This window comes from Mixophyes fleayi, chromosome 6, assembly GCF_038048845.1.
Source record: "Mixophyes fleayi isolate aMixFle1 chromosome 6, aMixFle1.hap1, whole genome shotgun sequence".
Classification (NCBI taxonomy): Eukaryota; Metazoa; Chordata; class Amphibia; order Anura; family Limnodynastidae; genus Mixophyes; species Mixophyes fleayi.
In genome coordinates, this window is record NC_134407.1 from 9,843,477 (window position 1) to 9,869,324 (window position 25,848).

The following is a 25,848-nucleotide window of genomic DNA, read 5'->3' on the forward strand; positions in this document are numbered from 1 at the left end:
ACCTCCACTGTTCCTCAGTGATGTCACTCCTTCCTAACGTTCTCATAGGCTGCCCTCTCATGAATCGGTTAGCTGCCCTTTGATGCGTATGGTTTCAGCTCACAAAATGGCTGTCTCCACATTGAGCAGACTACTTTGCTCATTCAACTCAAGTCACTGAAATAAGCAAGCAGAATGCTATAAATGACTTATAAAGCAAATACAGGTCTTCAACACCCGGCTTCGGGGCGTGTCCTCGTGTCGGAGCACAGATCATTTTTCCTGCATGCTTCAATTGTAAAAACTAATTAATATTTAATGCACATTCAGTAAAGTGGAGGCTGCGTGTCACTGTAATCATTGCACATAAGTGTAACGCTGACGCGTGTTCTTCCAGCTGAAGGGCGGAGGTGAAATTCTTAGCTAGACCTCGAATTACAGCCAAGCGTGACTGGAAGATTAACACTGATCCTTAGTAACGTGCTGGTAATAATTACTACAATAACTGCAAGTGTTGGTTCCGTAAAGTTTATCAACAGAAATCTACATTTTATTTAATCCTCTTGAAACTTGAAGACTTGATTAAATATCCTGTCGTCTACAGACAGTGGAGGCAGCCATTTTGTTTTCCAGTATTCAATAAGGTTCTGCTCATCGACTCATCAGGAAGTGATGATAAGACTGAGGCAGGAGGCGGAGTATGAAGAGAGGAGGATGATGGGATAGAGAAGGGGATGATGGTGAGGTGAGAGGTGAACAGGTTTGAGCAGTGAGAGGGATGATAGGGAATGGACTAGAAGGAGATAGAGGAGTTCGATGAAGATGAGGTTTGAGGTGGAGATAGAAGGGGATAAAGAAGGGTTGTGATGTGGATAAAGAGGGTGTAATGTCTGTAATGGGGTGAGCTGTATGTAATGTGGGTGGAGGCTATGGGTCTGATTTATTAAAAAACTTAAGTCCATTTACGTGGCGTATTTTGCATATTTTCAATCTGTCCGTGCGCAAAACTGACTTTTGACAAAGAATGCAATTCATGTTCACACGTAAATGACACTTCCGGCTGCCTACGACTTGATGGGTGAAACGTGGATGGAAAGGGAGGACTAACGTGGGTAATGTACAGCAAGGGGGTCCCAAGGAAAAGCGCACGGACCAGCGTCCTACTCAAGCTTTGGCATCTCTAAGGTGCGTATTTTTTAGCTGAGTCACTTCCACCGGCTACAGAGCAGGTGTAAGCGTCGATTGCTAGTGATGACATGTATACATGTGCCCGAATTATGCGCGTTTTTGAAAAACGCATTATCCATTTGTTTTGCATGCCCTAATGAATCAGGCCCTATGTGTACAGTCTGCAATTTATTACCAGATAACATATTAAAATGTGTCTGGCTCCTAAAATTTTAGACTAGCTCCTAAATAGTAAAATATATGTGGAAAAATATATGAGAACCAACTTCTACTTAAAGGTCAAATTCTTTTTGTTTTCTGTGTTTAGTTCGGCTAACTTTGGCCGCAACTTATCAGCCTTGCTTGCCGTCTAGTAAGCGTTGACTGTGACAGCGTTGGGCGTTATATCATGAAGACTCGCGGTCGGATCGGCACATGCGCAGTGTAACTGCTACACCCACATTACATGGGACCTCCGACCTTACTGCTGACCACTGGGTGGTGATATCCGCTGCTTTGGACCTCCCTAGATGTTTATTTGAAGAATTGTATTTCTGGGAATCTAGCCACACGTCCTATGACCATAGCCATGCCCCATCCAGTGGCGAGAGGGGACCCCGTATTGTACCTCACACATGAATCTGCATTTGCAGAGTGGGGCTGGCGGGTAACGTCTCGTCTGGTTTCATACCTTATGTTCTTTGAGCTGCTGCTCCAGTTTCTGAAGTTCCTCCTTGTTCTTCTGTGACGTCTGCTGCAAGGACTTAATTTCAGCCTGTTTGCCATCCAGCTCGTTCTGGACATTCTTCAGATCCTTCTCCAGCTTTTCCTTCTTACGGGATTCCCTGGATGCTTCGTTCTGGCGCCCCTGGATATCTTGTTGTAACTAGAATCACACAGCGTAGAAATGGTTATAGCATAATAGTCCTCATCACCCGCTCCTGAAATTCTTACTTCTGTAACAATTAGTCTTTAGACTAATGACAGTGGCGCCTGCATGCATTGGACTTGTTTAGGTAATGCTATAAACACTCTAATGGGGAATGTATAATTTGTATGTTTGCAGATAGGTGAGGAATTAATTGGAAAACAAAATTGTTATTTCATATTTAAATATGTTTAAAAAAAATGTTCACAAAGGTGGACACAGCCTTCAAATTTTATGAACGAAAAGAAACTTAGAGGGCTAATTATGTATAGGGTTGTATATACAGTACTATAGCTTATATGTGTGACAACAAAGTGTGAAAAAATTAATGACACTTTAAAAGACCCTCCAAAATGTAAATGTTCAGATATGATCCAGGAAGGTGAAATACATTGTTCAGTATTAATGTGACATTTCCCGGCAGATACTATGAAATCACTTGCCCTGCCCCTGTGAAGAAAACAACCAATTAGCAAAGAGCATATCTGCAATGTAAGTTTATCAAACTGTCAGTCACTCTGGGCCTGAGTCATTAAGGAGAGCAAAGCAGAAAAAAGAAGTAACTTTGCACCTGGGCAAAACCATGTTGCATTGTAGGCGGGGAGGTAAAATCTAAAATGTGGGGATAGATTTATAGTTGAGATACGGCGTGTCCTAGATCAACTTTAAATTTCAGTGTAAAAATAAAGCTATCAAGTGTTTGGGTGTTAGGTGAAAAAACAGACAGTATTTAGCTTATGTGCAAAATAATAAACTATTTTGCACCCCTTGCATTGTAACATGGTTTGTCCAGGAGCAAACTTACTCCTTTTTTTGCCTTACTTTCCTTAATGACTCAGGCCTTCTGTGTCTGCTGTTAGAGAAACTCCTCCGTCTTAACACGGCAGCCTGCTACAGAGGAGTAAGAGGGCATGATGGACACTCCAATGTCCTTATTATTTACAATAGATGATACATTATCCCTGATTCATTAAGGAGAGCAAGGCAAACACAGGAGTAAATGTTCTCCGGGACAAACCATGTTACAATGCAAGGGGTGCAAATTAGTTTATGATTTTGCACGTAAGTTAAATACTGACTGTTTTTTCATGTAGGACACAAATACTTGATAGCTTCAATTTTACATTGCAATTTAAAGATGTAGATCTAGGACATGCTCTACACCAAATATAAATCTGCCATCACATTTTAAATTTACCTCCCCCTCCACATGGTTTTGCCCAGGTGCAAAGTAACTCCTTTCTTATGCTTTGCTCTCCTTAATGACTCAGGCACATAGTGCCTACTGCATTATCTAAGACTAAGCCCCATATTCAGAAAAATTGTTATCCAACATACTGTGGGTCACTGGGCATGCACACCCAGAGAGAGAGCCGTGTGCCCCGAGTCTGATGAGGGTTGTGGGCGCTAAGCTAGCACTCACTGACGGACATTTACAGCCCGACGGCACAGGCGTCACCAACATGTCAAAAAGAAGGTGCCTGCGGTAGTTTGCTGATCAGCCGTCTTTGTGAGTGATAATTGGTCCAAGGATACTGAACGGAGCTGCAGACCGATGACGATCTACATGGCTGAGGAGTAACCCTACCTACCCTACATTGGGGGACATAAACATAACACCGGAGGGGGCCACGTTCAGTACAAAGGTACAGGAGGACATCAGAGTGGACATGGAGAACAAACAAGGGAAATAAAAAGACCGGAGAGGAGAGGGGGGCATAGATGAGGGACGGTCAGCTGGGTGGGCTGCAGTCATGACACAGGGAGAGGGGCACATAGACTATACAGCCTGTATTGCTGGCACTTTCTCATCACGTTTATGAAATGCTTTGTGACTATCAGCAACTTATCAATATTACATGACTCCATCACCAAACTAGCTATAGAACGCATCCATCCCCTTGTTTAGTTGTGTCTTCAATAACATTGTACAGTGTGTGTGTGGATGGTGGGACTACAATGCACTGCTTAGCTGTAGCCCCGTCTGAGGTTTATACAATGAAACACATTTATGAAGCCTCAGGTCTGGTCCGTGAGCCTCACCTGGACAATGTTCTGATCAGCCTCTTCCTTCAGCCTCTCTGCCTCCAGCTGCCGCTGGCTCACTTGCATCAGGCTTTCACGCAGCTTGACCACCTCGGACAGCAGCTGATCTCTCTCTTTGCTCAGTTCCTCCTTAATGTTGAGTAAATCGTTTAAGCTAAATGAAAATAATATATGTATGTATGCGTTACTAGGAGATACCAGCATGTTAGATTTTATAATCCTTATTACACAACGATACACTAGTGCAGACCTAGACAACTACAAGTCCCAGCATGCATTGCCAGCCAATAGCTGGCTGGGCATGCTGGGACTTGTAGTTCCACAACACCTGGAGAGCCACCGTACCTGTCTACCTACAAGATAAACAAGTCTGTGTTTACCATGTATTTACCATGTAGGCAAACTGGGCTGAAGCCTAGGGCAGAACTTTTAAAGGGCGACATTGTTTTATTTCTCTGCTAAGGACGGCATATACATGACCACTATAGACCGCAGATATCTAGATGAGATCTATAGAAAACATATATAGACATTTCTCAGGATCTCCTTGCCTGTGCTCCTGGCCCACTGATAATCCCGATCCTTGCTCCACCAGCGCGGTCAAATTATTGATTTCTTCCTTTAGAGAATGAACGGTTTCTTTTGCGCGCTGTTCCTTTTCGTAAGCTGTGTCCACCATCTTCCAAGCCTTTTCTATCTCCTAAGATAGCAGATAAATGTGCTGAGTGGTAAAACAAACTCAAGAATTATAGTGAAAAAATACAATGTTCATTTAAAGGGCTCGTTGCATCCACAGTGCAGGAAGCCATCGTCTGAGCTGAACCAATAGTGAACAAAATGTGGCTTCAGTAATGTAACTGCTCATAGAGGGGGGGTATTCAATTGCCAGCGAGTTTTTTTTGACCGCGTTGTCATTTTAACGCTGTTTTTTATCATTTTCGAGCGGGTTAACTTTACCCGCAATTCAATTCCATTTTTAACGCTACGTTTATTTTTGATGAAACGGTCCTCTCGCGCTCCTGTAGAAGGTCTATTGAAAGTATAGGGTGTGCAAGAGGCAGCCGCGCTAAAAGCTATTCAATTGTTTTTTAACGCGGCGCGTTACACAGGAAAAAAAATGCTGTTTTATCTCGCACCTCTTTGGGGTGTGATAAAAATAAAAAACCTCTGAAAAGTATTTAAAATCATGTAATAATGTGGAAAAAGAGTTAAACTTCTGTTTCTCACTAATGCCTAACTTGTGTACGTTGATTTTATTGTGAAAAAATAATGAAATAAAAAAAATAAATCACTAATTAATTATATTTATGTATGTTTTTGGTACATATATGAATGCAGTAATGTGTTTTGACATGGTATAGATGATTGTATGGTAAAAAATAGTTCAATAAAAAAATACGTTAAAGAAAGTAGATATTATCAATGTGTAATGCAATCTAATGTATGGAAATGTATGCAAAACCTTTTTTTTTGTGTTATATATGACCGCGTTAAAACTCCCCTTCACTCCCCTAAAATCTCGCAAACACAATTTTTAACGCGTTCCCTCTTTTTCAATTGAATTGCAGGAGTATTCCCGCTGCGCTAACTCAAAACGGTCGCTATTGCCAGCAAAAACCCACGGGAGATTTTTTTTTTTCTAACGCGGCGGGGAAAAAAACAAACTCGCCGACAATCGAATACCCCCCCAGAGAATTGATAGTGCGCAATGTCCTGAATGCTTATTCAACCCGGAAATTAGCTCAGTGACGTGGCCGGTTCCCAGTAAACTGATAGGCGAACTTATCATGGATATCATTAGATCCCGCTGTCTGTGACTGGTACCCTTTAAATATACAGAATATTTGTATGTATTTTTATGATGCAGCAACAATTAAATTACAATTACTTGGTCTATCTAGGCTGCCCATTTTACTTAATGAAAGATTTAATCCATCAAGGAGCAGGTTTCCTACCACTGATGTTTTCTGGCTTATTTATATATCATCATCATAATCATTTATTTATATAGCGCCAACATATTCCGTAGCGCTTTACAGTTGGGGACAAACACAGTAAACTAATAAACAAACTGGGTAAAACAGACAAAGAGGTGAGAAGGCCCTGCTCGCAAACTTACAATCCATGGGACAATGGGAGTTTGACACATGAGGTTAAGTATACATTTTGCATTTCAGCCCAGCCAGACTGCAAAGGTAAAAGTGACTCATAAGTTAAATGATCCTGTCACACAACAATGTTGGTTGGGGGGTAGTTGCCTTGTGTGAAATTGTGTAACGGGTGGTAATAGGGTAATGTAGTGAGGTTAAGAGGGTGGTTGAGGAATATTATAAGCTTGTCTGAAGAGGTGGGTTTCCAGAGAACGCTTAAAAGTTTGTAGACCAGAGTCTTATTGTGCGAGGGAGAGAATTCCATAGAGTGGGTGCAGCCCAAAAAAAGTCCTGTAACCGGGAATGGGAGGATGTAATGAGGGTGGATGAGAGACGCAGATCTTGTACAGAACGGAGTTGCCGAGTTGGGACATATTTTGAGACAAGAGAGGAGATGTATGTTGGTGCAGCTTTGTTGATGGCCTTGTAGGTTAGTAAGAGTATTTTATATTGGATTTGGTAGAAAACAGGCACCCAGTGTAGAGACATACAGAGTGATTCAACAGAGGAATAACGATTTGCAAGGAAAATCAGTCTTGCCGCAGCGTGCAAAATAGATTGTAGGGGTTTGAGTCTGTTTTGGGGAAGACCAGTAAGGAGGGAATTGCAATAGTCCATGCGGGAGATGATAAGGGCATGAATTAAGGTTTTTACAGTGTCTTGTGTAAGATATGTGCGAATTCTGGAAATGTTCTTTAGATGTATGGAACATGATTTAGATATAGAGTCAATGTGGGGAACATATCCTGCTCTTCAGCTGCTCATTCCCTCCTGTGATCTATTCTGACTGTAATCTCTCCTGATCACATCTGTCGCTGTATCAGTGTATAGTATTAGGTCTGCAATTACTACTCCCGAAATGTTCATTGAGCAGAATATGCAGCAGGACGATGATATCTGCCAATAAACCTGTGATTTTATCCTATTAGTATTCTGTGACATCCGACTATCATAAAAATTAGGAAACCGGTGTCATTTGAAGCTGCAGAGAGCTCATTAGGTGAAATAAACCTGATCAACGTGTTTCCTTTCCTGTAATGTGGATTTCATTACACACTCTGTAAAGAGGACGAGGAAGACGAAGATATTCAAATTAACATTCAAATCACCTGCATCATGTCCTTATCAGATGGTTTTGCATTGAGGGCTTTACATAGAATTACAGAGTGGGGGAAAATGCAATTTCATTTTCAAAGTAACAAGTTAATGGGTTTCCTGCACAATAAAAATGACGTCTCCGGCTGGCGATATAGGATGGGTTTTTAATACACAAACCTGCAGTGTAATTAGTTGTGGGGCCCAAAGTGAAATGTTAGGAAGGATAAAAGACTTCAATCGCCAAATACAACAGATTGTTGGCTGGTAATCAAGACACGAGGAGAACGGTGGGGGCCCAGGGTGATTGCTAAAAACGAGAGGACAGGAAGAGCGGCAAATGACGGTCACGTGGTGCACCATGCCCTTTCTGGAAGAAATCTCTGCCACGCGGCCCGTGTGATGGTTCTGACCAGGTTGATGCTGGAGCCAGGCCAGTCCCTGTACTAACAGAATGGATGCAAACACTTTGTAAGCTCAACCAAAGGCCTTGGCATCAATTAAATATATACCTGTGGTTTTGCTGATGTACTTCTTACATAATTTCAATGGTTGGTCAAAAAGTGGACAACCTCTTTTGTTTCAATAGTCCTCTCCACCCATTATTACTGTGACAGGGTCGTCCCCCCCCCCCCCCCTATGCACCCGAGCTGTTATTGGTCTAGACACGCTGGCGGGTCCTGTAACCACAAATAGGTAACAGCTTGAGAACTGCCAAATGCCAAATATGGGTTATACTACCTAGTACCTTTCAAAATGTCCCCACATGCCCCTCACTTGTTCCAAACTTACACCCTATGCCACTCTGACCTCAGACCTCCACTTTCCACAAAATGCATCAATATACAGACAGACCCCACAACCCTCATATCCCACATGTAGTGCAAAACTCCCCCACATGCGCCAACATTCTCCCCAAACCTCTCTAAATGCCCCCTAGAGCTCCTCACATAGCATCTAGATCTCACCACATGGCCCCCAGACATCCTCACATGGCCCCCAGACCTCCTCACATCACCCCCAGACCTCACCACATGGCCCCAGACCTCACCACATACCCCCAGACCTCCTCACATGGCCCCCAGATCTCCTCACATGGCATCTAGATCTCACCACATGGCCCCCAGACCTCCTCACATCACCCCCAGACCTCACCACATGGCCCCAGACCTCACCACATACCCCAGACCTCCTCACATGGCCCCAGACCTCACCACATACCCCCAGACCTCCTCACATGGCCCCAAGACCTCCTCACATGGCATCTAGATCTCACCACATGGTCCCCAGACCTCCTCACATGGCCCCAAACCTCATCACGTGACCCCAGACCTCACCACATGGCCCACAGACCTCCTCACATGGCCCTTAACTTAACTAGGGACAATGGTGAGGTACTAAAAGAGGCAGCCATTTAGGGGGGCTGTAGGAAAAGTCTCAAAAAGGCAGCCTATAAAATCGCTAGGAAGCAGTGACAGCCCCAAGGTTCCTGGTAAATTCATAAGCTGCATTCTCACAGGAAATGACTCAGCCTATACAATGGCTGCTGTGTGTAGGAGACACATTGCTACAGTCTGATGGAGGATGGATACTGCAGCATTAGTGGCTGGAAACTAACATGATGAAATCCTTGAGGATGATTATAAGGTATGTTGGTAAATGCAGTTAGAAGATGACCGATATCGACCTCTGTGTAGGTTCCTCTACTGACCACGCTGCACAGGCCTCACGTGCAGGGCCGGATTAACCTGAGGTCTAACTGGGCTACAGCCCAGGGGCCTCGGACATCTAGGGGGCCCTTGACAGAGCTCAGCAGCATTATTGATCAGGGCGGGGGCGTGGCCGGGTGGCAGGTGGGTAACCGGGGTGGGGGGGGGGGAGGCCCTCACGGGGGAATGGGGGCCCTCCATTCCCTTAATCCGGCCCTGCTCACGTGGTCCGGGTGGGTGTGGCCATGTTGGACGGCTGTGACCGGCTTTTGGTTCCAGTATCTCTTATATCTAAGTCAAATTGAGATTTATTTAATAAAATACTGCAAGACCAACCCTTAGGCTAATGTCACAAGGGCGTATTCTAATCCTCCATATAAGAAGCCTTTATCTTTATATGTGACAATAATAAGCTGGTGAAATATACTGATTTATGCAATTTCTATCACGTCAGTATTTGATGAATGTGAGTGACCATGTACATTTCAGAGTAGATAGAATTATATATAACATGAAGACCCAACTTAGAAGCCGTCTGTTAGGACATTTTACCTTTTTTAAAGACGCAATGGTGGACTGATCGTCCTGAGAGAGCTTCAGAGCTGTGGCCACCTTGGTGGAATTAGTCACGATCTCGGCATTCAGTTCCCGGCATTTGGCCATGAGACGCTTTTCATTCTCATAGGACTTTTTCAGGACCCCGTGAAGTTTCTCATATTCGATCCGAAACTTTTCCAGACTCTTATCCCCTGTGAGCTCGTTGAGCACCTCCTGAAAATCCTTCTCCAGAACGTCAAAGGCATTTTCCTCTGTCGCGCTCTTCTCCACCTTCTCCTGCAAGAACAAGAGCAGAAGGAATTACTGAACATGGGGCTGCTTAACAGTCCCTGTAATTTCCAACTAGAAAGAGAATAAAAAGCATTTGCTGATGGGTGACAGGTAGTTGTTCGGTTTATACCTGACTGCGTAGCGAAGGCTTCTCACCTTGTCATCCACCAATCACACAGTAACAGGTCATCCATGAAAATTACTACCTTGTGAAAATTCTCAGATACCCAATGCTGTACCATTGAAATTAACATTCAATTCATAAAATATTTTTCTTATGGCTTTTAACTAAACAGTAGAACACTCTCAATAGACAAAAGGACTCTGCTTTCTGTTCATATAAATAATCAACTGTTCTCGCTACCAAAAGAGGCTCCACAGGGATCGTTTTACATATTGCCAAAGACAAACATGCTCTAATGCAAACGTTCATAGCACTTAATTTCTCCCATAGTGACAGAAGTGGAGGGTGAACACAACATTTCATGCAGCGTACCCAGAGTTTCAATGTGTCACCAGGGGAGCGACTGAGAGCAAATTAATGACATTCTTGACAAGCAGGAGGTGAAGATTGAATACGAGAAGGAGCACAAACACTGTCAAATCCACCTTAAAAAAATCTACTGCAACAAGCAAAATTTTACTGACACACTACTTGTATAGTAGTAATCTAGAAATGAAATACTGTGCAGTATATAATGCAATAGAGCTTATAAAATGGAAATATTTTGCCAAAACTCTACTCAGATATTGGCGAATACTATTTGCAGATTTGCACCACCACCAGCAAATTGTCATATTTTTACTAACTGACAAAAATGTTACCTAATTTTTATTTTTTTCTACTGTCTGTCTAACTGTTTATAGGGCAGCACAGTGGCCTAGTGGTTAGCACTTCTGCCTCTCAGTACTGGGGTCATGAGTTTGATTCCCGACCATGGCCTTATCTGTGTGGAGTTTCTATTTTCTCCCCGTGTTTGCGTGGGTTTCCTCCCACACTCCAAAAACATACTGATAGGTTAATTGGCTGCTATCAAAATTGACCCTAGTCTCTCCCTGCCTGTCTCCCACTCTGTCTGTCTGTGGGAATGTGTGTCTATATTAGGGAATTTAGACTGTAAGCTCCAATGTGGCAGGGACTGATGTGAATGAGTTCTCTGTACAGCGCTGCGGAATTAGTGGTGCTATATAAATAAATAAATGATGATGATGATGATGATGAAGTGTTCGCCATCATCACCACAATTTAACAGAACCAAGTGAGGTCCCTCTTATACAATTACATTACACAATCATTTTAAGTTGACGTTTCAGTGGTATAGACGTCTTTCCTTTTTTGCGGTTGCTGTCCTGACAAAGGTCCAAGTATAGAACCGAAACGATGACTTATAATGTGAGATATGGAATTGAATTAAAAGAAAATGGAAGCATAAATGGTGAGTGCCCTCTCTATGTTGAATATATGGAAGCTATTGTGAACATCAGGGCCGTAACTAGGGCTGTGAGATAGGGGCGACCGCCCAGGGTGCAGCGCTGAAAAGGGGGGGCGCAATTTAGGAATATTTTAGGTTCATTTGGTTAAAATTGAGGGCTAGGGGGGCGGTATTTGTCTTTCTCGCCCCAGGCGCTAGAATTCTCAGTTACAGCTCTGGTGAACATATATATATATATATACACATGGATGTGTGTGTTTTATACTATAATACAGAACATATTGTGTAACACAGCAATGACATATAATGATAATTTCCCACAATATAAGATATACTCTGCACCACTTTCCATCCACCAGATGATCAGGGAACTTCTGGCTGGCCCAGCTGCTGTGGAACTACAAGTCCCAGCATGTCCAGCACAGGAGGTCAGCTACCTGGGATATAGACACGTCCAGCAGCCAGGGTGACATATATAATAATACAGAAAACAGCCCGGGCTCCCCCATATTACACTGTCCCCCCCACGGGTCTCACCTCAGTCATGCTGCCGACACTGCGAGTCCAATTCGCGTCCTTTTCGTATCCTAGCAACTAAGGCGGCGCATGCGCAGAATGTCTGAGACCTGTTCGCCGAGCGGGCGGGAAGCTGCGGCGGCCATGTTTAGCCCTGGCAGCTCCACCTTCGTCCTGATCACCGCCAGCCAATCACAAGCGCCGGCTGCGCTGAAGGTGGGTGTGGCCCGACTCCCGGCTTTCAGCATCTCTCGGGTGTCGGCGCCAGTTGTTGATTTTGCCAATTTTTTTTCTTAGTTTGCCCTTAATTTTGGACCAGGACAGATGAAGCTAGAAGAACACAGGAGTTTATTGTATCTGTGATAAAGTGGTGACTGAGGGCTGCTGGGTAATATTTTATTATTTTCAATTTTATTTTCAAATTGTGTTTATTTCTTTTACTCTTGGTATAATGGGGTGGAGGGGGCACAGAGGGTGGGCTGGCTCCACCCACGGGTGTCTCTAGCGCCTCCCTATATTACTGTGCGCAGTGATGCAGCCCGCGGGGGCTGGTGTATGGGGGGCGCTCCGCTAGGGGCTGTATTGTGGGACCATTATTTTTATTTGACTGTAAAATTTATGGCAACAACGGAGTTAACCACACAGCGCAGCAGCGACGTTATTTGACGTATAATATGTGTCCCATGCAGAAGCATGGCGGCCCAATCACTTTGGATAATGGGGCGTGAATAAATAGAACAAGAAAGAAAAAAATCCCTATTGATGACATGAGTCATACCTCTCGACTGTCCCTATTTTGGTGGGATGTCCGATTTGTGACCCACAAAAGGGGTGGGGCATAATGGAAAAGTGGGTGTTTTTGACCAAATATTGGTGTTTATGGGCGGAGTTTGTGTATAATATGGCGGGTATATTTCGACCCGCTTGCAGGATTCTGAATGTTGGGAGCTATTCACAAATCATACCCCCCAGCCGTCCTGATTTGAGCATACTCTCTGTCTGTCAGTCTGTTTGTGAGTGTGTGTCTATATATCAGGGAATGTAGACTGTAAGCTCCAGTGGGGCAGGGACTGATGTGAGTGAGTTCTCTGTACAGCGCTGCGGAATTAGTGGCGCTATATAAATAAATGATGATGATGATACTTGCCAACTCTCCCTGAATGTCAGGGAGACTCTCTGAACTAGGGGTGATCTCCCTCACTCCCTGAAGAGTCTGGCATTCTCCCTGATGCTGAGCCAGTACAAGACGTGGTTGGCTTCGCCATCTGTGGCATGATGACACTGTTCAGAAATTGTGTCCTATGTCCATGTATTGATGCCTATGGAGGTGGCCATTTTCATGGAGACCAAGATTTAATTAAAGACTGACAGGTAAGACAACATGATTTCAGTAATGGAGACAGAAATGTAAAAGACACTTCAGTCTCTAGAGATTCATTAGCAGCTTTTCTTTAACGCATAGTTGCCTACTCTCCTGGAATGTCTGGGAGACTCCCGCATTTCTGGGAGACCTCCCAGGAGAGCAGGGCAACCTCCCACTTCTCGCCCCCGCAATAGATAAGTGGTGGGGGCGGAGTCTTAATGAGGCAAATATCTTGTCTTCTTAGCCCCGGCTCCTGCTGTAATTGGCCAAAATTGTGACAATCATTTAGAGGGTGGGGCCAAAATGATGTTGGCTGTTCACTGCCGCTCTGCATGGCAGTGATGGTTTTGGAGGGGAGGTGGGAGGGGGGGGAGAGAACGGGCAGCTTTGTGCTTCGTGAAATAGCCACCGTGACATAGCCCCCTGTCCCAAGGCTCAGATCAGCCCAGCAGTCAAATAGAACTAATTGTCACCATGGGACGCTGTGACTGGCATTCACTGGAAGAAAATGATCTTTTGAGCTTAATTATTATTATCATTATTATTATTATTGTATACTGTGGGCTTGATTCATTAACAAACGCAAAACAAACGTAACGCACATACATCGGGGATACGCACCTCAACAAAGAGCAGATCTGAAGATACGTCTGTTGATGAATACGGGTCTAGGTCCGCTCTGCTCTAACAGACACTACAGGATACGTACAATACATATGTGGGATATAAAGTCCCAGCAGAAGGCACAAAATGATATTCAATTAATGTCACCTGCTAATTAATGACAAAACATGAAAAAAAGTGTAATTTTGTTATTATTATTTTTCCTCATAAAAAAGTAGATGTTCTTAATGTCTACTGTACCCAAAAATTTTTTTTACAGTTGCTCCTGATTGCAAATACATGCTCTAGCTGTATACACAGCCGTCAGCACTAATCAGCACTTACACCTGACCTGTAGTTGGTGCAAGGGATACGACAGAAAAACATGTACCTGAGAGATGCCCAGAGCTTGCATCGGACACTGCTGTGTACACTGTAGCTTGGCACACCCTGACTGTACATTGACTACGTGCATACGTTCTGCCCCTGAAATCATAGACTATAGTAAGGGTCCTTTGCACTTGAAGAAGAATTGGAAGTTTCTGTGTTCCTTGGTGTATAGTCCGGTTTCAAGGCATGCGCAGAGTAATTGTGAGTAAAATACGCAATGTGACGCCATTCGTGATCTTTAATGAATCAGCCCCTATATGTATTAAGCCGTACACCACCGCGGCTTACTTCTGTAAGCTGGACATAATTCTCAGTATTTGTCTTTATTCTGCATGTGTGAACCACTGCACAGTACTACTTCTCTTGTTTTGTTTTTTCAAGAGAAAAATGAGATAGCAATTCTCTGATATACTTTATATTACCGTATTCTGTAAAAGGACAGACATTGCTCACTAAACCTATCTTTATATTTACTCATTACCACTTTATAGTATGTTGGATTCTGTCACGTCTTGTACTCTACACCCACAATGAAAAGCCATCCGCTCAATCTTGGCTTCAAGTGTAATGGAATCGTCCAGTGCTAAGGTCCTGTTGGGGGTTTTCTGCCCTGTGTCTGTGTAACAAATACACAATTCTATTATAAATATTATTCAATGTAAAAAGTATAAATCAATATGATAAAAAAATAAACCATTAAATAATAAAGGTATGTATGAAAATACATTAACTCTGGCATACCTTCCATAGTCTCCATATATATGATATCCCTATATTCTGGAGAGCTAGACAATTAATATGTGCAATCATTTTCTAGGTTTGTACTAATTGGTCACAAATAACTATGGGAAGCATAATGGAAAAGTGCATTATTTCCTAATTGTGTTCGTGCCTTTAAAATGCACTTAGGATAAAAAAGTTACTTCTGTCCCAAAAAAAGCTGTTTAAATATCCTGTGTCGTGAAGGGGTTAATTTTACACAACTTCCAGAAACTACCACAATTGTATATAGACTGTCCCCTCTGTATACTTCCATGCACTGATTTCAGTGTTTTGTGAATGAAGAGTTTTTCCTTTGCAGAAGTGTAGTCACACCATTGTACACTAGATGGCAGTACATTAACACGGTAACCTTACCAGTCACTCAGTATTAAGATTGAACAACACCGTCTTTAATTACGTTTTCACCTCTTTCATTACTTGATAATGATTTAGGGAGTCTCCCGGACATTCCGGGAGAGTTGGCAAGTATGCTCTAACGCAGCTCAACTTTTTAATATAAAGGCTAATAGTAAATAACGGAGTATACACGCCAATATATATATTAAGAATACACCCTATCCCTTTGCTGTAATTTAGACATGGATATAAGAAGAAATCTCTACAGGTTTCATTTTCTTTTCTCTTTTACTCACTTTTCTTTCTCTTTCATTGTCTCACCGTCTCCCTCTTTCTCCAGTTTTCTCCCTCTTTTCCTCTCCTTCACTTTGATTTTTTCATTCACTTTTCTCATTTACTCTACTGCCCTCTAGTGGCTGTGCTGTTGTCACTCGCTCATCTCCTGCACCGTACCCCTTCTCCTCATCCCCTTTCCCTGTTTCCCAATCCCCACACTTTTTGTTTTATTATTAGGCACTAGTATTCTGTAAAACATTCCCATTGTTCAGTTGAGGCTTAATTCCATTGTTACCCGTCTGCTCAGACTGTCTGTATGGGACATGACTATTACTTTTTATGTCATTTTCACAGCTTGAGAACAGGACAGGTGTGCCCCTGTGGGGGATTGGCGGTGTTGGCGATCCTGGGGACTGTTGTGGATACAAGTGTACTACTGTGCCCAGCATGCGCTTAGTAGGACTTTCTCCTTGGACCAGGTAAGTCTAACAAAAAGGTAAGTCTTCTCCTTACTTATAAACCTTTTAATCTAATTATTCCCTTCAATCTAGGCTGACCAATGTTTGTACAGCTGATATTATATAGGTTTTCTGTTTGAGGTGCTGGTTATCAAGTTTTATTAAAAAAATGTTTTTAGTTTTGTGACTGGATCACTTATAAATAACTTATGGTATAAATTTATTTAAAGGAAATAGCGCAGGGCACTTATTTATATAATTGCACATGCACTTATGTTTGTTATTGTATATTTATTGGTAAGGGAAATCTTTAATTTCTAAGACCATGGGGAGAAAATTCTTTTTTATCTGTTTTAACCTTTCTAATGGAAATGCCTTATTTCTGATATATCTGATATAATAAGCCTATGTTTTGAAAGCCTTTTGTATATCTTGGTTTAAGGAAATGTCTTGTTTGGGATTTACAACTTTTCCTGGGGAATTCTTTTCTTTGGAGGAAATGTGTATTCTGCAATTGTTGGAAGAAAGGACTCATGCTAATCTCATGCTAATTTGATGTGTGAGGGTCATAGGAAGATGTAATTAGACTTGCTGTCCACTGTAAGATGCAGGATATCACAGCAAGGTTTTAAGATATCACAAAGAAGCGTAAATATTGTTAGCTTTGCAATGCATGTAAATCCATGTTTGTGTAAACACATTGCATCCTGATTCTAAAAATAGCCTGTGTCCAAATCAGTATAAAAAGCACTGTCTTGTACGCTGAAATGTATCATTCTGATGTTCCATCTGACCTGATCACCTGGTACCTTCAACCAGTGTGAGAGCAAATAAACATCACTATGCTTCAAAGACCTGCTTGACAACATCTTCAATATTGCTGTAATCCTGTGACCTGCAGATTAGACCCTAAATCTAATCTGTTATCCGGCTGTTTCTGAGGTTGGACCCAGCTCTCCAGTTCCACCGCTCTGCCCACTACCCTGCAGCTCTGGTCAGTGTGATAGGCCAGGGGGGGATCCATCCACAGCACCCTGATCCAAAGTAAGAGGTCTGGGATACCAGCCCAAGTGTACCAGCAAAGGGGGTACACTAGTAGTAACAGTTACCCAGAAGGAACGTGGTTCTGGGCACTATAAAGGAGCTCGGTGGTGGCAGCAGGCTCCTCCTACTGCGACAGGAGGGGCGTATTCAGAATAACGAAAGGGGACGGTGGCAAAGTAAGCCCAGCCGGTACCCAGCAACAACAGACAGGGTGGCATAGGCGGTCCATCCTGTCACAGGTTTATTTTAGTTCACATAATGTATTTATTATGTTATTTGCAGTCATTTTGAATGGGACACATTCACCATTTGAAGTTTATTAAAATGGACCTTTTATCCTGGCATTTCACTTGTTTATTTAGAACATATTTCTAATTTTAATTGGTATTAACATCCACAGAGAGAAAGCAATGCTTTACAGAAAGCTTTAGGATGTAAGCTCTCATGAGCAGGGCCCTCTTTCCTTGCGTGCTCCTTCTACTGTTCCTTCACCCTCTGTACCTCTTGGCCTGCTTCCCTAGCCCTGTTTTCCCTGTTTTATTAAGCTTCGGCCTTCTTCTCCCTGATTTCTACCTTCCCTTTCACTATCTGTCCCAGATATAATCTGATTTGCTTTACCCTGTCACCTGTGTTTGTATATATTTTTGTATCATGTTGTTCCTTTGATCTGTTTTCTGTATATGTAATGTACGACGCTGCGGACCCTTTGTGATAATAATAATAATAATAGCTCAAGCCTTTAAATTCACACGTTCTTCCATCCAGAAACAATGTGTCGAAGTCAGCAAATTGGATAAAGTCATTTCAATTAAAGTCTAGCAAACTTGGTTGTCTTTGTCTGAAAAGATGCGTACGGTACGCTATGACGTACAAGGGCACGCTACGGCGTGAAAGGGCGTACGCATCCACTACACGTGGCAGCAACAGTAATTGGTCTTTTACCATACATTCGCACAAACACGCATACTTATAAAATAGTACACATTATTGGTAGTAGCAACACATAGTCTGTTATGTCGAAATATAGTAGTATTTATATGTTATATCAAAGCTACATGCATATTAGTGAAATACACAGAACGGGTTAAAGGAATAACATCATGAGTGGTATCATAATGAACCTTGTTACATATCCTATTGTTTGGTGCGCTCTGCGAGGGAATCGCAGAGTGCATGCACAAGTTATGAATGATAGGGAATTATGAACTACTTAAGACCAAGGAATTCTGGCGGGAAGAGCAGAGCATACCCCCTGCAGAGATGACCCCCTCCTTTGGATTCCTTAGGATGAACCAGCCAATGATTGACGACCCCTTGGACATTCCTGAGACCCGGACCAATAGATGCAAGCCATACCATCTTCATTGTATTACTGTACTTGATTGTGTATATAAGCAGCAGCTTGTGATCCAGAGGGCAGACTTCTTGTCCCCAGACTTCAGGATTGAATGACTGCACTGGATCCAGAGCGCCTGCGTTAAGTAACGGCTGTATTTACTATTACATCGCTTGAGCATATTTTTTCCACTTATTACGAATAAATCTTTGTGCGTTGGAAACACAAATCGAGGTTCGACAATCGTTATTGGTTAGCGACAATACGCACATTACAATTTGGGGGCTCGTGAGCTTTGGAGGTTTCGTTGCCGATGATACGCAAGACCAATGGATTTCGGTTCCTCAACAAAGGGTGGAGACGCGTCATAAACGGGTAAGAACGCATTGTGTTCAAAACCTGAATTTTACTCTGTGTTGTGAAACCGAATGTCCGTTTTGCATTATCTAGGGCACGCTAACTAGAACCTAGGGACAAAAGAGAAAACTGTTTCTTTTTTCTGTCATTGTGCGTTTTAACTGTATTGCATTGTTTAGCGTATGTGTACTTCCTGCTGTGCGTACGCGAACTTCCGGTAAACTTGCCACGTGGTTAAACAATCGTGTTGATAGTTATTATACATGCATAGTATAATTACTTGTGAAAGCCTCTGAGACATTATTACTATTGTTGGGAATTTTTGATTTTCTGCGCAGAAAAGGTGTATAGTGTGTGATGTTGTAACGTAGATACACTGTTTTATTGTTGAGGTGCTCAGTTGCTGTCTGACGAGGCGGATTGCCCAACTGAAGGACGGTATACAGGGCAGGTATACCGAATGCGAAAACTGGGTTTTCGCAAAGCGCTACCAATAGATCGCAAGGTTTGCTAATAATTAGTATTGGTAGGCAGTGCGATCCGGTCGCACCGTTAGTGCGAATTGGTGAAGCAGCTAGGAGGAATTATACTGGAAAGGCAGGTTGATTGTATCGACTTTGTGCTCCCAGCGATAATAAACTCAGCAGATTTTGTGGTTTAGCCAGGGTATCGAGGAGCTGATAGCCCTTGGGGCCCACAGTGATATTTCTGTATTAGGGATCCTCGCCAGGGGCGAGAAAAGCGAGTGAACGCGGCTAAAGGAAATACGTTCACCGAGGATTATAGATCTCTAGCGGTGAGTATAGCAACAGAGTTGAAATTATTAGGTGGAAAGAACAGAGCATTGCGGTGTGTCTGTATTTCACATTTGGCCGGAAGGAACAGAGCATTGCGGTGTGTCTGTGTTCCGGGTAGAAGGTATATTGTTCAACATGGGTGCTAAGCATACGCTAGAGATGGTCAGTGTACTGCCTAAGGAAGGCCCTATTGGTTCAGCGAGGTTTCTCATGTGTAAGAAATATGGTGCATATGCAACTGTGTATTGTGACACGTGGGTCGGGATGACCAAAGCTTGTGATAGGCCTTTCCCAACAATAGGGAGTTTTAATGCAGAGGTACTGAATACTGTAAAAGATAAAATATGGTTGATCAAGTCAACGAAAAAGAGAAATAGACATAATGATTGTTTAAAATTGTGGCAAATGGAAGGTAACACGTGGCAGAGCAGCGAATGCAAACCGGAAATAGGCGTGGCGAAAAGCGCGCGCAAGGCGGATGTAACCATTGAGAAGCGTGGCGAGCTCAGCGCAAGCGCGCCCCCGCCACCTTATGTGGCGGGAGGGGTAAGTACAGCCGTTGTTAAAACTGAAAATAGAAAAATTACTAAGTTGTACCCTGTTTTAAATCAGTTTCAATCAAGTGTATCTGAAAACGAAGATGAACCCACTGTGATTTCGGCCATTGCCCATGCTGTTAATGTACTAGAGGCTCAGCGCAAGTATGAGAAAATGGCTGAGATAGGTGAGAGTAGCGTGATCACTAGGAGTGAAAGTGTTCTAAATCTAGGGCCTGTAAATCCTGTAGCGTCCCCTGAAGTTAGTGTACCAGAGGGTGTGTTCCCGGTCCGCACAATATCAGTTCCCAATGGGAAACCAGATAAGGATGGTATAGTTCCTTTAAGAAATGTTACAATGCATTGTCCCTGGACTAGATCAGAATTACGTTCCATTATGACTGAATTCCCAGATCCTAGAAAAGAGTTAGCTAAATGTCAGAAATTTGTTAAAGACTTAGGGAATGCTCATGAACCAACCAGTAAGGATTGGCGGGTAGTGTTGAGGGCGTGTCTTCCTCCCAATACTAACATACAAAAATTTATTGGAGATTGTTTGTTGGAGGAAGATGACACCCTGACTGATGAGATTAACCAACGGAATATAGAACAAATTGTCAAACACTTAGCCATCTGTTTTCCAGTAGTAGTAAATTGGAGTAAGATTTTCACCATTAAACAAAAAGATAGTGAAACTGCCTCAGATTACTTTGCTAGAGCTATAACAGCGATTGCACGATTTACTGGGATATCCAACATAAGTGAGGACCCACATCACAGAGAGGTAGCTGTAGGGGTACTGATGGATGGCCTTAGGGAAAATTTAAAGACGAGAGTACAAACCACATTACCTAATTGGAGAGGCGTCACGGTAGACTTCCTTAGGGAGTCTGCTGTGGAGCATGACAAGAACCTTTTTAGAAAAAGGGAAGAGAAAAGTGATAGGTTAATGACGGTAAGTATACAGGCTCTAGAAGGGGTGCATACACGACCACCAGCATACAACCCATATAACAGGAAACCTAAAGTGATCAGGTGTTTCAACTGTAACGAGGAAGGACATTACAGGAGAGATTGTAATAAAGAAAGACCCAATACACATAGGGGTGGGTCACATAGATATCCTCCAAGAAAGGATTCACATAGACTAGAAGACTCACATCTACCCGCGCATATTACGGCAGCAAATGCTGCGCGGGAAATCACTAGTCAGCGCTAGGGGTCAGGTCATACCTGTAGTCTACAGCCAGTGAGGTTAACTGAGAGTCAGAGTGAAGAACCAACAATGATAGTTGACATAGCTGGCAGGAAACAAACTTTTCTTGTAGATACAGGGGCGGCCCGATCTGTGATAACCTCTCCTTTCAATCTACAGGTGACCAGCAAAACTATTCCAGCTATGGGGGTGACGGGAAAAGTGTTACATTATCCTCTAACTAAACCCGCCGAAGTTACTATCGGGCCTCTGCATACTAAGCATTCGTTTCTCTTGGCTGCAGCAGCTCCTACTAACTTGCTAGGGAGAGACTTGTTATGTAAAATGGGATGTGTCATATACTGTACTTCAGATGGTGTGTTCCTAGATATACCCGAGAAGGTTGCACATGAGGTACAGGACATATTGGACACCCCTCCAAGGTTAATGTTACACTCTCCTGTTATAGAACAAAGTCCATCTCAAGTAAAGGGGATGTTGCTGGAAATACCAGGTTCCCTATGGACCAGAGATGGACAGGACACTGGACTGATGGCAAACGTAGCCCCTGTCATGGTCAATCTAAAAAGTGGTAGGATAACTCCAAAAATCCCACAGTATCCATTAAAACCAGAGGTGGAACTAGGGGTATATCCTGTTATTGAGAGGCTGTTACAACAAGGGATTTTAATTCGTACAACCAGTACAGCAAATAGTCCCATTTTCCCTGTGAAGAAGAGTGGGGGGAGGGGCTATAGATTAGTCCAGGACTTAAGGGGAATTAACAAAGTTGTTGAGAGCCAATTCCCCGTAGTGCCGAATCCAGCTGTCATCCTCATGCAGATTCCACCGTCTGCCAGTCATTTTACTGTCATTGATCTATGTTCTGCTTTCTTTTCAGTCCCTCTTCACCCTGACTGCCAATACCTTTTTGCATTCTCCTACAGGGGAGTGCAATACACATGGACCAGACTACCCCAGGGGTTCATTGACAGCCCCAGTATTTTCTCCCAAGCCTTACATGACTGTTTGCAATCCTTTCAACCCCACAATGGGTCTGTTCTAATTCAATATGTGGACGATTTGTTGTTGTGCTCTGATTCTTTTATGTCATGTTTACATGATACTAAATTGTTGTTGCTTCATCTTTCACAAACAGGGCACAAAGTGGCAAAGGATAAATTACAGCCATGTCAGACTAAGGTCAAATACTTAGGACACTGCCTCACTAAGGGGCTAAGACACCTGACAACCGACAGAATTGAGGCCATACAACACATGACCCTGCCGCAGAGCCAGAAGCAGATTCGTACTTTCTTGGGGATGTGTGGATACTGTAGGTCCTGGATCCCAGGTTTTTCTATTCTAGCATTACCATTGCAGGAGCTAGTCTCTTCCTCAAAACCAGAACGTGTCGTACACACAGAAGAGTCAGAGCAAGCGTTCTTTAATCTTAAAGATAGTCTGACAAGAGCACCTGCATTGGGAATACCTGATTATGAAAAGCCTTTTGAGCTATTTTGTACAGAAGCTGATGGCTGTGCAGCAGGTGTCCTCACACAGAAACATGGTGACGCTAGCAGACCGGTAGCATACTACAGTGCACAATTAGACAATGTGGCAAGGTCACTCCCAACATGTCTTAGAAGTGTAGCAGCAACGGCCCTTCTAGTAAGTAAGAGTGAGGATGTAGTATTAGGACATAATTCAACCATCTATACACCCCATGCTGTATCAGCTCTGTTAAATTCAGCCCAAACCAGACATGTTTCTTCAGCTAGATTCACAAAGTGGGAACTAGCCCTGATGGCACCCTCAAACATCACCATCAAACGATGTAGCACCCTAAATCCAGCTACATACCTTCCGTATGTGTCTCAAGAGACACAAAGGGTGGGAGGTGAGGAGACCCTGGTTGATGATGAGTTAGGCAAGAATACTGACACGCATGACTGTATGGAACACCTGAATCAGACCTTTACTGCAAGGCCCGACATACGTGACACCCCCTTAGAAAATGTAGATTTTACGTTTTATACAGACGGAAGTTGCCATAGACAGACAGAGACAGGAGAGCTATGTACTGGTTACGCTGTTGTAGACGATCAGGATGTGGTAGAAGCTGAACCCCTTGGCCCACCTCACTCAGCCCAGGTGGCGGAACTAGTAGCACTAAGGAGAGCGTGTGAATTGGCAGAGGGTAAATCAGCCAACATATATACTGACTCTAGGTACGCCTTCGGGGTAGTGCATGATTTTGGGGCCCTTTGGCGTCTTAGAAACTTTACGACAGCAGCAGGTACACCAGTGGCACACTCACAACACATAAAAGGACTTCTGACAGCAATACAGTTACCCAGAACAGTAGCCGTCATAAAGTGCAAAGCCCATACCTTTGAAGAAGACCCAGTGTCATTGGGCAACAGCAGGGCAGACGAAGCTGCTAAATGGGCAGCAGGGCAACCTATGACTGTATCGACCGAGACTATGATGGTTTTTCAGACATTAGACACGCAGAAATTAATTGAAATGCAAGATTTGTGTTCCCTGCAGGAGAAGGCGGTCTGGAAGGCGAAGGGATGTGGTCAAGAGTCCTCAGGACTCTGGAGGGATGAACAAGGTAAGCCTGTAGCTCCCCGAACATACTATCCAAGCCTGGCTGAAGCAGCACACGGCCTGACTCACCTGGGTAAAGAAGGTATGTGCAAACTGGTGAGAGCATACTGGTGTGCTCCCGGATTTTCCTCTCAAGCTGGTAAGAAAGCAATGTCATGTCTTACTTGTTTGAGGAAAAATGTTGGGAAAACTATTCCAACTGAGCCATCCCACATCCCTCCTACAGACGGACCTTTTCAGGTAATACAAATTGACTATATCCAACTACCACCGTGCAGGAATCTAAAGTATGTGTTAGTGTGTATTGATGTGTTTTCCGGTTGGGTAGAAGCATATCCGGCAGCCACTAATACTGCTGTGTTCACTGCAAAGAAAATTGTACAAGACTTTGTGTGTAGGTTCGGTATCCCTAGAATCATTGAAAGTGATAGGGGTACCCATTTTACTGGTGATGTCTTCCAAAATATGTGTAAACTCATGGGAATCAGTAGCAGACTTCACACCCCTTACCGACCACAAGCCAGTGGTAAGGTGGAGAGAGTAAACGGTACTATCAAGAACAAACTAGGTAAGATAATGGCTGAAACTGGGTTGGCATGGCCTGAGGCTTTGCCGTTGGTCCTCCACAGCATTCGAACCACTCCTAGACCTCCTCTTAATCTGTCCCCCTTTGAGATACTGTTCGGACGACAACCTCATTTGATCGTGAGTCCACAAGACGACTTAAAGTGTAATAATGAAGTGACTGTACAATATCTTATAAGAATGAGTAGACAGCTGAAACAACAACAACAAAAACTAAAAATGCTGTCACCTGGTATGCCAGAGACGAACTGTCATGATGTTGAACCTGGAGACTATGTTATGATCCGCAATTTCTTACGTTCAGGTTGTTTAACAGACCGTTGGGAAGGCCCGTACCAAGTGCTGCTGACCAGTACTACATCACTGAAGGTTGCAGAGAGAGACACTTGGGTCCATTCCACCCACTGCAGGAGAGTCCATAATCCGGAGAAAGTGCAAGACAAGACTCAGACCGACGACATAGAGCTGTCACTTGTGAGCCTGTTCCGGGAGACCTAAAGCCTGCAGTTAAGACACCTGAACCAGAGACGTTGCCTCAGAACTATCTTTCCAGCGATGGAGTGGCGGTTTTTGTTTTTCTTTTGTTCCAGGATTTTCCTTGTTCTTACTTTTTCTAGGACATTCTATTTTTGTGAAGGAGAATGGAGGATGGAGGAGAGTTCTGGGAGTGATACGGATGAAATGGAGGCCGAAGAAAAGTTAATAGGATATCCTGAGCAGCCCATTATCAAACTTGGTCCAGGGGTTATGAAAAGGTCTGCTAGCTCAGGAACTCGGAGGCAGTGTGAGGGGCTATTGTCTGATGAGTATTGTATCTGCAAGTTCTGCAACTCCCTAGTTGACGAGAGATGCATCCAACGATGCCAGTCCCCCAGTACTCTGAATATAGGCGGGCATCCATTGGAGGATTATCACTCCCTCGTGGGTAAGGTGCTAAACCAAACTGAGTGTTGGGTGTGCTCTCACGTGCCTCAAGGGCAGCATAACATAGGACTAGTGCCATTCCCGCTAAACATATCCGAAGTACTCGAATTAAGGGGTGGGAGGCCCATAGAAGGGAGGTACAATAACGCTAGGTCCCCTAGTCTGACGCTTCGACAATACTCCATAGGCAGATCGTTGCTGTGCCTAAACATATCTCATGCAAAGCGCCTGGAGAATTGGGAGGCTGACCTATCAGATCAGACAATGGCTCGCCACACTCATTTTAGAGAGAGACTCACAAGGTCACTACTAGGCAGGAATGCTGATGGAAGTCACAAGTTAGGGCGTATAACCAAACATAAGAAGGTATCTATTGGAAAAGTATCTACAGGTAAATG

General features: G+C 43.4%; 2 protein-coding genes across 3 annotated transcripts in view; one reads left to right on the plus strand and one right to left on the minus strand.

Moving 5' to 3' along the window:
• CFAP58 (cilia and flagella associated protein 58) overlaps positions 1–11,941 on the minus strand; it is a 58,728-nt gene extending 46,787 nt beyond the window's left edge. Inside the window, exons 1-5 of the mRNA XM_075215116.1 lie at positions 11,873–11,941; positions 9,627–9,908; positions 4,672–4,820; positions 4,118–4,274; positions 1,838–2,032 (exon numbers count right to left, since the gene is read on the minus strand). Coding sequence (XP_075071217.1) covers positions 1,838–2,032; positions 4,118–4,274; positions 4,672–4,820; positions 9,627–9,908; positions 11,873–11,881 — 792 coding nt within the window. The 5' untranslated portion in view covers positions 11,882–11,941. The remainder of the gene's footprint in view (positions 1–1,837; positions 2,033–4,117; positions 4,275–4,671; positions 4,821–9,626; positions 9,909–11,872) is intronic.
• A 160-nt stretch (positions 11,942–12,101) lies between these two features.
• ITPRIP (inositol 1,4,5-trisphosphate receptor interacting protein) overlaps positions 12,102–25,848 on the plus strand; it is a 48,865-nt gene continuing 35,118 nt past the window's right edge. Inside the window, exons 1-2 of one of the 2 annotated variants that reach the window (XR_012693297.1) lie at positions 12,102–12,239; positions 15,957–16,317. The gene's annotated coding sequence lies outside the window, so the exon portion shown is untranslated. Of the gene's footprint in view, positions 12,240–15,956; positions 16,318–25,848 lie in introns of those variants that run through there. The other variant, XM_075215739.1, reaches the window with a different exon arrangement.